Raw genomic sequence first — 13,033 nt, forward strand, 5'->3', positions numbered from 1 at the left:
TATGTAAATTCAGGAACCCTATGAGTATGAAAAACAAAACCAAAATACATTTGCCTTTTCAATTCAGTCAAAGATTACTGAAGAAATAACTATATAATTTTACCATCAGCATAGACCCAGTTTTCATGAAAATCTTGGAAGTAATTAAATGAATGAATAAAACCTATTCATCCTTCACAGTGGTGTAATGTAACCCAAACAAATACTGTTTAAAATTCCATTAGATCTCTGATAATGTGCAAAACAAGAATATTGCTAATACCTCTTCCTGTGAAGGCCAGATAGACCACATACACTCTCTATAAAGGCATTCACAGCTTTTGAAGGACAAACATCTTTTACTCCCTCTAGTACAGTGCATACCCCTTAGCAGGCTTGTGGAGACAGAACAACTGAAATTATGGTAAGTGAAGGACTTTATTAATTTACTTTTTATTAAAGTAAAACGTAAATTATTTTATTAATTTACTTTTTACACTAAAACTGCTGTGGATAGGTCTGTAAAACTTTATTTCTAATAGTTTTCAAATCCTTGAATCTGGCTGCTTTTTTTTTTTTTTTTTTTTTTTTTTTTTTTTTTTTTTTTTTTTTGAGGGCAAGAGGAAACTTTTAAATTTTTTTACGTTCTTCATCATCTGAACTGGAATGTATATGATTTATTGATTTTGGCATCCAAAAATTAAGGAAAAATTCTTTCAAGGCCAAACTGGCAAATTAGTTTGTGTATCCAGAGAAATTCTGCAGTCAAGTGTCAATGTGACACTAAACAAGAAATGGGAAGGGGTCACACCTTCTAAATAGATTTTAAAAGAACCCTAATTTTACTATCTTATTTTGATTTAGCAGGACTTTGTAACTAAAAAGATAAGGGAATTTATCTGTATATCTTCGGTATAGTTGGATGGGGAGTGAGTTGTGGTGTGTGTTTAGCAACCCGATAGAATTTGTTTCCTTAAAAAGTCAGTTTCTTTAAACTTTCTATATGCATCCTTTTTTAAGTATTCTATTAATAAATCAAATTATAATTCCAAGACTAGTAATTTTACAGATAATTGTTGAAAAGTAAGAAATCTGCATAAATATTCAGGCCATTTTTTCTCTTGGAAATAATTTAGAACTCCTAGAGTAGCTTGGATACATTTATCATGGTAGCTATGTCCAAACAATCATCCTCCTTAGCAGCAGTACTACTAAAGAGGTATTTACTTGAAGCTGTCAATACTGTTTCAAAAGAAAAAAAGTAGCCTTGTGATACTTAGAGATGAAAAAGGTTGCCCATTGCAAGTGCCACCTGAAAAATGGTAATGTGAAATAGATTGAATAAAGAATGTGGTTCTCACTTAATGCTTCAGAAAGTTCTGAATGTTGTGGTTGAATTTGTCACTGCTTTAGACTATGACTGAATTCTTCCTGAATCCTAAGGTGAGTGTTTACACAAAAGATAGTATTTGGTTTTAAAATATAAATTAGGTATGTTTACTTTGTTTATTTCTGTTGTAATCCCACTGTGTAGAATCAAGTACTAAAGGTCAAAATACTACATTTGTTTACACCAGTAACTCAAGTCACTTGACTTACTTTAGATTTACATATGGATAAACACGATCTGAATAAGGACTACCAAAGTAGCATCTTGCTGTGCTGTTGCCTGCTGATTTCCAGCTGCCACAGAGATTCTTTAATTTGTACTAGAGGAGACCAAATATGTATTGAATCTTTATATTTGCAAAATCTTATATTAAAATTTGCATAAGTGCACAGTCTCTCTTCTGGCCTGATTCAAGGGAATAGCTGCTTAGACAAACAGGTTTGTTTAGAAACAATATGCATGAAGATATGTTGATTACTGAATTTCTGCTGTTGTCAAATACAACTTGAAATTATGCAAAAATTTACAGTTTCACTATTTTGATTAAATCTTTTCAAATTTCCAGGTTGTTTTCCCTGAATCCAAATGTGAATGACAATTCAAAGTAATGCAAACCATGAATTTATTCCTTTAGTCTGTTTTTCTTGACAATGCTATATAGAACGATGGGGAAGGAAGTGCTTTTATCTTTGCATCACAGGCAGCCCAAAAGCTTCACCAAGGAAAGAAATGACATTTTTTCATTTTTGTTTTGATGCTGCACAGGTAGAAATTTATATTACAGCAATATAAGAAGAAAGAAAAAAAAAAATAGGAGGCAAGCAAAACAAGTAAAAAAATAAAATGGAGTGAGGAGCACTCTAGGAAAGTTTTATTTGTGGCAGTTTTACACCAGAAAACAAACCTCTGATTAAAAAAAAAAAAAAAAAAAAAGGGTCAATTAACCTTTTGAACATGAGATTGGGTATAACCTGGTTTTAGTGCATACAGGAAGAGATGTAGGAAAGAAAGTTAGGCCTGCAGAATCCTGAAACCCAAATGAGGACCAAAACATAAAATTCACTATTTAAGTTCTGTCCATCACCACAGAGGAAAGTTTGGACCAAAACACTAGGACAAAATATGAGATGAAAAAATACCAGAACTACAATAATAGCTTCAGACAGGTGAGACTGAAGTTTTTTAACACAAAGGAAAAAAGTTGCATTTTCCTTTGATTTTAAGCTGCAGGCTGCATTGATTCCTGACCTAGAGAAATACCCCTAAATATGTCTATCTTTATGCAGTGATACTGGTAATTTTCAGATATACTCTAAGAAGAAAAAAAACTTCCAGATATGTGAATTCAGTAATAAATATTCTGATGGAAATAAGGCCAGCCAAGCAACTTGATTATCTATTTGGATTTACTCTTTGTTTAAAGAAAAAATAAATCCTCCAGGCACTGTACAAAAATACATTATATTACATAAAATTACATGTTGGTTATAAAATGGGCTGAATGTCTAAACACATTCAGAAGAAACCATCTCCTAAGGAATTCTGTGTGAAGGGACTTCTACCTGCCTGCAAAAATCACTAAGATCAATGGACTTCTGACACAGAAGACCAGCAGATCATGCATAACTGGGAACTCAGCAGACTTTTGAAACTGATTTTTGCAAAATACAGCTCTCAGGGCTAAGAACAATAAATTGTTCAGGATACTACTATTTTTGTTAAACATGCACGGGCTTTCTGTCTGTCGAGCTGAACTGGAGAGAGCATAGAGAAGTACTGAGATAATTTTTTTCCCCTGATATTTATGCTACTTTCAAAACTGCTATAAACTAACATCTTCCCCAATTAAATCCAAACATACTTTTTCTACTCACTGTTTAAGAAAGTAGGAAAAGGACAGTAATGGTAAAGCCAGACAAGCAGCAGACAGATTACCTGCAGCACTCAAGGACAGCTCTGTTCTGTGCGTGCAGGCACAGAGGGACAAGCTGCACTCAGAGCCTCACAAACACCAGCATCCTAGTTATCCTCTAGTGTCCTGCAGCCAGCTTCAGAGCCTCATCATACTGCTAAGGAAAACCACTGGCAAGCCAGGACTACTACTACATCCACCAGTCCATTCCCACTAAAATCAGGCAATATTTCAGCCTATTTAAGAGATGTTGAATGAATTACAGCCTTCCCCATCCCCGTAATTTGCAGCTTGGACAAAAAACAGATTAGCAGACTCCCTTGGAACACAGAACAATACCCTTCATAGGATCTTTATTTGTTAAAGCTTTTCATATTTGTGGGGAATGGGGTGGAGGGAGGAGGAGGGAAAGCTAATATAGGAAAATGTGTTAGGTATGTAAATTAGGCAAAGATAACTCATATGCATAAACAAAAGTAAATAAGAAGCTGATACAGAACATATCATGTGACATTATTAACATCTCCAGATAACATAATACCAATAACACAAGGATATTTAAAGGTGCACTTTTAAATTTTTTCTTACAGGAGCAGTTTTAGTGTTCATCAGTGAATCATCTGCACCTGAATTAACATTCTAGGATTAAGAACCTGCTGGGATTTGTGGATTCATTTCAACAGAAAGTCAACTTTTTAGATTTTTTGTTTTTTCTTACAAACCATTCATACTGGTTTTTATCATAGTTAAGGGAAAAAAAAAAACTCTAAAAAAGAATAAAAGTAGTTCTTCAGCAGAGTTCACGACTCTTTATAGGAAAAATATGAAATTAACAAAAAGAGCACCTGCTTTTGGCCACATCCCTCTATGTAAAAGGTGAAGTACACAGAAAATTAAGAATGGAAAAATTACACACAGACGTACAAAAACAAAGCCACACCTATGTTTCAGCACTGAAATTGTGAACAATGGTCTCTTTAACTTGCAATACCCTCACTGGAAGATATTGAAAAGTCGTGAAAATTATTTAATACACATTTAAAAATGGGACATGTAAGAAATTCGCCAAATTCAGTCCATAAATATAGGCAAAATGATTTAATAATTTTAGGGAGTTTATATTTTCAAAGAATGAAATGGGGATCAGAGGATCTTATGCATTTCGTATTTGCAGCTATGGCTGGGTGTTCACTTCTGATGCATCTTTAACAGCTTTTTTTCCCATTAGTCACTAGTTTAGCTAAGTTTTAGAGAAGTGTCACAAACTCTACAGTACCACGATTCTTCTCTAAACCCCTGAGGGCATCTGCATTTTGATTCTGAAGGTGAATCATAGGGAGACCTATTTTCTTATGTCTTTGGAGAAGAAAAACTTTCAGAAACCCTCTCTCCAGGCTCTCACTTACCTCTCTTCTAAAAAGGCTCTCAAAGCATCAATTTATGTACAACCTTGGATCTTCTCCATGTCTTAGTGGTTTTTTTAACTATTTTCAAAATCCTTTTGTCAACCCCTTTTATACCTTTGAGTGTTTATTCCCCAGCAGTTCTGTTTCTATGATTTCTGTGGTCTTATCTTATTCTCTTTGGATCTCAGTCTTTAACTCATTATTCCACACCTAAGTTTCCAGAGATTCAAGTATACTCCTCACAGGACATGAGTTTTTTATCAAATCTCTTTTCATGATCCCATAAGAGAAGTTGTTGAGGCTGAAATGTATGCAATAGCTTATAAGAATGAACAGTATGGTCCTCTCCAAGATGACCATTGCTGCATTTCTGCTTCCTGCTGCTCTTCTCCCCGTGACAGTCAACAGCTGTCCTATGCTCCACAATAAAAATATTCTGTTCAATTGATCTACCCAATGGCCCAATCTTTGATGAATGCCCAGCAAACTCACCTTACCTTTCAATCTAGCCCGTGCTCGGGAAAAGGTTGGCAGTGTGATCACAATTTAGCATCTGCAAAATGCTAATTTGCAGCAAAAAAGCTGGTATATGCTGCCTCATTGGTCATGGCCGATGGCTCTGAGGCAGCAGCACAACTGAAAGAAACACTGCTGAATTTTCCCTTCTCATTCACACAAATTGTGTAAACAGCAGATTCCAGTGCCAGTAACAGTGCAAATAAAGACTTTGTAAGTAACTAAATTTGCATGATTGAAGTTAGGAAAGCAGCCACAGCTTCTCTGCCTCTTAGACAAGGCAGCAGGCAGGCACAGAGCAAACAACACAGCAGCACCTCAACTCCCTGTGCTCATAGTAGGGAGCACAGTGGGACACATGGCAGACGAGAAGCTAAGAGAAGTTGACAAAGCAGAGACGTTATCGCTGTTTTCAAATGTCTGATGGAAGTGTGTCATACTCATCTCAGAAATGCAAACGGACAGAGTGAGAGGCAATGGAGGGGGAAAAGGCACTGGAAACCATGAAGAAAACCCCACACCAAAATCCCAATTTGTTTACTTTTGTTGTTGTTGGGGTTCGGAGGGTTGTTTTGTTGTGGTTGTTTGTTTGTTTCCTTTCATTTTTCTTTTGACAGTGATGGAAATCAAATGCTGGTACAATTGAGAGCGTCATCAGATTCCCCACCCTTGCTCCCTCCCTTACCTAAATGACTCTGGAAGGTTACGGGTTTGTAACAGGAGAGGCTCCTCCATTAGAGGTCCCTGTTGCGCCAGCAGCCGGGAAAGGCGCGACGTTAGAAACAGGGCTCTCTTCTGTGCACGGCTGAAAGGTGAGATCCATCTGACCGCAGGGCAGGTGTATCATGGAAGACGGGACACACAGCTCACTTACCTCTCATTTCCCAGGTAGCACGTTCCAAATACTGGATAAAAAGAGGGGAAGAGAGGAAAGTCTTGGATAGAGACAGGCGAGTAGGATAGGAAGGAAGAAATGTTCTTTTTTGATAGAAACACTTAGTTACCAGCAAGGCTTCAGAGTATGGGGTTTGTGTACACTCTCTCAAAGCTGACTTTACCAAAATGACTCTTAGCAGATGGAAAATTGAACCTGGTTTTCTGCTGTGATTGCCAGAGGCACAGGTGAATGCATTCTCACTTAAACTAACTTCTCCTTTCTTTTGTTTATGTATTTATAACACAGGCTACCAGTTACTTTAAAGCCAGAAGGCTTTGTGACCAGCCTGCAATTACCTGCTAAAGAAATGGGATCCGGGATAGTCAAAGTGTTTTAAAAGCCTGAAGGATAGGGACATAGAAAGGATGTCAGGCATTAAGCAAACACTAAGCAGAAGGCCTTAGGAAAAATTTCCTAAAACGTTCTTCTTAAAGATGTCTGGATTAGACTGGGTTTTCATTTTTAAACTTTTTTGTCTTTGATTAAAAATATTTCTGAAGTTACGTTGTGTTTTGAAAGGTTTAAGATGTGGGAGCATTATCTTTGTAGTTTTTATTTAGGTCACGTTATTGTCTTTTTTTTTTTTTTTTTTTTTTTAAGGTTTCCCCTTCCCCCTTCTTGCTTTATAATATAAAAATAATTGCAATAAAGCATACATGATAACTATAAAATTAAAATGTTGGCCCACGAGAGAAGACTCTACAAGTATTAGATGTAGTTCTAATAAGCAAAACAAATTATCACAGCAGCACTGGGAAAGGATACAGAAGCAGTCTGGTAAAAGAGTACTGACAACTGAGAATTTAATTTGAGCCTTAACTTTCTGTTTCAGATGTGTTCAGATTTAGCCTCACTTGTGACAGGTAACTTCTTGAAAGCACATAAAGTATATAAAGGTGTAAATCTGCATTCATGAATACTCACTTTTTTCTAAATATTTCTAGGGTTTGTTTGACTAATTGAGATTGACCATGAAAATATAGATTTTGTTTGCTTGGGTTTTTTGAAGCAAATATAATTTAATAGCCAAAGCAGCATGACTCCTTTAAAATGAACTGGGGAATACTTAACAAATGATCTTCCACTTTTTAAAATGAAAAGACAGAAGAGCTGTTATTAAGAAATCATCTGATATTAACAGAGACTAAATTGCTCTCATCCAAAACCTTTTATTTAGAGGTTTAAGGAGGATACATTGAAGGGTGAAGGCCCTTTATTACTCATTTTCCACAGAAAGCCAAAATATCTGACCTAGGGGATACCTGAAGAGGCACCGATGTCAGCTGCAAGTCCTCTCTGCCCCTTTAAGGTGGTGCAGAAGGCCAAACAGCTCAGAACAGGACCTTGCCTGCAGTTTGGATGCATTTTACGAAATACAAGTTTCTGTTTTGCTCCTCTGCACTAAAAGCAGGTGAGACTTGAAGAGATGATGCATATTTAATATATGAAACGGCAGGAAAGGAGATTGTTAAATTTGTATATGAAAGTGTGGGGTGTCCCTGTCTCTCTCCCACAGGGTTTACACAACTCCTGGTGAGGTATTTGCATGGGTTTTTTACACACCTTTTTGCTTTCCAGGCGGAGGCAGGGAGGGACATGTTGAAGAGGAAGAAAAGCCAGGAGTGCTTTGCTAAAGTTGTCCCTGTTGCTTTCTCACTTCTTGCTGGTATCAGCAGCTGGGAGGAATGCTGAAGGGGAACCCAGACCAGCTGATAACCCCCTGCCTTAGCCATTCACATGAGGGTATATAGGGTGGAAACTGAAGCAACTTCTTCCTTGAGAAAGTTTCCCTTCCTCCCTGATGTCCCAGTGTGTACTTCCCGCGCAGCTCAGGCTCCCTCCCTTCTCCTCTCCGCGGCGCAGCTGCTGCGGCCGCCGCCTCCGCGCTCTCAGGCCTCCACCGGCTCCGTCCAGTCCCGGTCCCTCCGGGACAGCCTGAGCCTGGACAGGGAGGCACAGAGTCGGGGCTGGGTGAGCGGATGGGTCGGGAAAGCAGGGCACGGGCACAGGCACAGTCATTTCTGAAGGGCACGGAGGAGGAGGGCAGAGCGAGCAAAACGTCACCAAGGGCAGACTCCCCCCAGCTACCGGCGGTCCTTTCCCCACACAAACTGCTCGTGCGTAGCTCCCGGTGGCCATGCCTTGCTCCTCCGTCGTCCTTCTCACCCCAGTCTCTTCTGATTTCCTCTTTTGCACAGCTTCTAGCAGCTTCGCAGCCAGCGAGTCTGCTTGCCTGCCAGTGTCTGAGTGGGTGGCTTGCCTTACCGAGACGGCCACCAGCTTCTCCCCACATCCCCCTTGCCTCAGACTAGGGGTAGGTTGCTGCAAACTCGGCCATCACAACTACACTCACATCGCCTGCCATTTATCTCATTAAACCGTCTAACCAAGCTACCACTGGTGATCAGTGGCTGTCCTCAGTGAGGCAGAGCTCTGGAGCGTGAACGGCAATGGTGCTGTGGCACGTCCGGTAAAGCCCCCTCAACCCCTGTTTCATGGGGCTGTGCCTGCATTCATCAGGGCTTTTCACCTCACAGTAAACTCTGCCTCCCAGAGAAACGTTTCCCTGTGTAAGGTGTAGCAAGAGCCTGGTGTTCCCATTTGGTCTGTCTGGAGTGTTTTCTGCTGCGGCAGTTTTCAGCTCCCCCTAAGCTACCGCTGCTGAAGCCAGGCAGACAGAACACGGGAGTGCTGATGTGACCAGAACCCAGACAGCTTGCAGGACAAAAAGCTTCCTCCAAAAGCCACCCAATCTGAGCCCCCCGTGTGGGAGAGCTCTGCAGCAAAAGGGGCAGCGAGGAGCCTGGGACAGACATGGTAGGAGGTCCAGCGCAGTGCAGGTGAATCCCTTGGTCGAACACGACAGCTAATGCCTGAATATGAGCTTTGTGTTGAAATAAAAATTCCTTGAGATTCGAGCACTCAAGTCACAAAAAGGAGAGACTTTTGGCTTTTTGCATGAACGATTTTTATTATACAGCAAGTGGTTTGCATCAGCTTCATGGTCCCCAGGAAGGACTGTGATTTATTACAGTACATACACCCCAGTAGAAAACCAGGATCTTAACACACACTTGATTGTGATGCCCTGGACTGTGCTGGGGTCTCCTTCATGACAGAAACATGCCCCTTACAAGGCATAGTCAGGGGCAAGGACATTGCCAGTGTTCTCTGACTTTTTTCTGGAATATGTCAGTCCTGCCTGTCCCTAGTATAGAAAAATATAAATAGTGGGAACAGATTTCTGCACTCCTTGTTCAGGCAAGTATAAATATATTAATAATAGGCAATGGTTATAAGATTATAGATACTGAATAACAACAATTTTAAAAGAGCCACAGCACTGAGTTGAGGAGTTTCCAGGGAGTCGTGCATGTCTGTAGTCCCGAAACAGCATCTGGAAAGCCAGATTGTTCCCATAAGCATGACACTGCATGTAGACACAAGGAAATGCTGTTAATTTGCTTATGACCAAACTTCTGTCAGAAAGCTGCCTTCAAATGAGAATGCGATGGAAATGCAGCAGCTCATTTTTGAGGAAGTCTAGCTCTGTCTGCAGACACAAAGATAACACAGACTGACCCTACCAAAAATGTTGGTTCTTGTAGTGCGCTGCAGCAATTGCAGGCAGACGCTCCTGCCAGTGTTCAGGAAAATCAAGCTTATTCTGAAAATCAGGTAATTTCCAAGTGATGCTGTAACAGGATCACTGCCATGGCAAGATGGCACTTCACCCAAGAACTCTGACACAGGGGAGTGGCATGGCATCACGGAGCAGAACTGCTGACTCTTTGCCTTGCCCTCCAATTCAGTTCGTGAACTCAAAATGTTACCCCAGAAGCAGCACAAAACCAGGTAGTCTGAAACTTTCAGTACAAGTATGCACGGAGATTATTGGTAAAGATGTTATTTCTGCTCCTGTGCCAAGTCTGCCCCCATGTCATCAAAAACTGGGAAATAAACTCTCCAACCAACTTGTTAGTTGAGAAAAGCATTATTAGCAACACTGGGTGCATGGGGAATTCTCCTTAAAATATACATGTTCTGTAACCTAGCAGACAAGATTATATTCCTGAAACTAATAAACATTAATCATATTTCCTGATTACATGTATATATAGTAATTGTTTCAGTTTACTTATTTGGATGTGGTTGCAGATCATCTGATGAGAGAGTGTCAGGTCATAATGTACTTCTCTTATCATTCTTACCTCTCACACACAATCCTTGTTCTCAAAACTTAAGATATCAGCTAGTACATATTAATCACTGATAAAAGTAAACAGGGAAGCATTAGCTGGCACAAGACTTATGAGTCACAGATGTAGGGAGTTAACACAAAGCCACTTTAATCTCTGGTATTGGTACTAAGCACTGTATGGTACAAAACTAAGCATTAACCATGAATACAGGGATCATACACAAATGTGCTAAAGCTAAAAGAATTTTCCAACATCTTCCCTCACTGCTGCATAGACTACATTTTACAGAAATATAACCTGTTCAGTAACAACTAGGAGGCAAAAGCCTTGTGAGAGAGAAGAGGAAAACGCAGGAAGCAAAGTTTCAGTGAAAAACGCTGTTAACATTGACTTTCTCTTGCTCAGTGCTCCACATATTTGCATGTCTTCTATATGACAGAGCAACACTATTCTGACTTAGGAAGGAGATTTTTGCACTACTTTAATGATATTAATGTACTTGGCCAAAGGTGATCTCCCATATATTACCCCCCAGCCCTGTCTCCCCCTATATACACATCATTTAAAGCTTAGCTGCTCCAGCCAGTCATGTTTGCCTTTTTCTTCTCCCTCCCTCCCTCCCTCCCTCCCTCCCTCCCTCCCTCCCTCCCTCCCTCACGACTAACTCTGTTAGGCAGTCTTTCCTTATTTGGGACCATATAATACAGTTAGTGAAATTAAGCAGGTTAAAAACAATGTCAAAAGATAAAAGATTTTTTTCCCCTTTTCTTTTGTTTTCTGGTGGTTTGTTGTTTTTGTTGTTGTTGTTTGGTTTTGTTTTTGTTTTGTTTTGGGGTTTCTTGGGGTTTGTTTTGTTTTGTTGTTTTGTTTTGTTTGTTTGGGGTTTTTTTTGGTATCGTGTCCCTTCAGTTTACAGCAGCTTGAACAATAGTATTGACACAGCTATGGAGGTAACAAAAATCCTAACTATGATATTCTTGATTCTTTGTGACCATTGAATTGGAAAGCAAGAGGTGTTCAGATGGAAGTGCCTAACTTTTCAAACCATATTGGAACAAAGAATATCAGTAGATGAAAGAAAAATATCTTTAAAAGATGGACTAGCATTTACACGGAGACTCACAAAATCACAGAATCATTAGGGGTGGAAGGGAACTCTGGAGATTCCAGTGCAACCCTCCTGATGAGGTTACACAGGAACATGTCTAGGTGGGTTTTGAATATCTCCAGAGAGAGAGACTCCATGACTACCCTGGAGGTGCTCTGCCACCCTCAATTGAAAGAAGTTCCGACTCACATTGAGGTGGAAATTCTTGTGGTTTAGTTTATGGACATTGCTCGTTGTCCGGTCTCTTGTTACTGCTGGAAAGAGCCTGGCACCATCTACTGGGCACTCACCTCTGAGATGTTTTTATGCATTAATAAGATCTCCTTTTAATCTTTTCTTCTCCAGACTGAACACACCCAGCTCCCACAGTCTCTCCTCATAAGAATGATGCTCCAGATCCTAAATCATCTTTCTGATCTTTGCTGAACTCTCTCCATTATCTGCTTTACTTTCTTGTACTGAGTAGCCCAGAACTGGACACAGAACTCAAGATGTGGCCTCACCAGAGCCAAGTAGAGGAGGAGGATTACCTCCCTCGGCCTGCTGGCCACACTCATCCTGAATGGACATGGTTCTGATTATTTTTCTTCCATTTCTTCTTTCCTCAATTTTTTGACAAACTTAATTCCTAAGTAGCCATTTTTTCTCAAAGTTACATAGAAACATCTTCATAAATACTCTGATTAAAAAAAATATATATTCTTAAGGTTGCAGTCATAGCATTTCCTCATAGGAGCAGTAACACCACTGGTGTGCTGGAATTTAGATGCTGAGTTTGGTCTAGACAGAGAATATAATGGCATGCGTATACGTGCGAAGGCATTTTTGTTATTAGCATCCTTGTCTTGCTTCGATATGAACTAGTGATTTTGTTGCCGCTGCTGCTGCTGGTTTTGTGAAAAGTGAAAAAGGCAAAATAACTTTACACTGCTTTCAGGCTTGCAGGTCCTGTTCCTTAAAATATTAATTTATTCAGATTCTCCCTTCACCTAAAAATAGCTAATTTCCCTATATCACTCACAAACAACCTTCACAGAAATAAGCAGGAAAAAAAAAAAAAAACACAAAACCAGTAAGATTTCAGGAAGCTATTGCATGTGCAAATGTAAAATGAGGCACATGGTGGATATTGCAGATGGGCAAGTTTCACAGAAATTTCAGAGAGTAAACTTATTTTCATTGTGTTTGTTGCAATTTATATTCTCATCAGCATTCTGTCAGTTAGAGATGTACTTATTTGTGAGTACTGGATGAAAGAGAAGACAACAGGAACTAGCACTCAGAGCTGTGAAGATAAGCTAGTTCTTTGATCATTGCATGATTTGTCTAGATACTGTGAGCAAACCCTTGCAGTGGTGTTTACCCACAGAAAATGACTCTGTGCTACAGTTAGCATCTTAAAACCGTCATGCAGGCTGCCACATACAACAGCAAGTCACAAATTCTAATCTGCCACAGTATTAATAATAAATGAATTATCATCTGTGATGATTGCTTATTTTCATAAATGATACTATTTTATAAATAAAAGTGTTTACCTGTATGAATAGCATAAAAAAATGGCATTTCTCCCACTATGTTAT

At 39.5% G+C, this 13,033-nt stretch overlaps 1 protein-coding gene across 2 annotated transcripts in view; it reads left to right on the forward strand.

Moving 5' to 3' along the window:
• Nucleotides 1-287: 287 nt before the first annotated feature.
• Nucleotides 288-13,033, forward strand: part of FYB1 (FYN binding protein 1) — a 56,926-nt gene continuing 44,180 nt past the window's right edge. For both annotated transcript variants that reach the window (XM_040090769.2, XM_058424162.1), the window contains exon 1: nt 288-403. In XM_040090769.2, coding sequence (XP_039946703.1) covers nt 401-403 — 3 coding nt within the window. In that variant the 5' untranslated portion in view covers nt 288-400. The remainder of the gene's footprint in view (nt 404-13,033) is intronic.

Source organism: Hirundo rustica, chromosome Z (genome assembly GCF_015227805.2).
Source record: "Hirundo rustica isolate bHirRus1 chromosome Z, bHirRus1.pri.v3, whole genome shotgun sequence".
Taxonomy (NCBI): domain Eukaryota; kingdom Metazoa; phylum Chordata; class Aves; order Passeriformes; family Hirundinidae; genus Hirundo; species Hirundo rustica.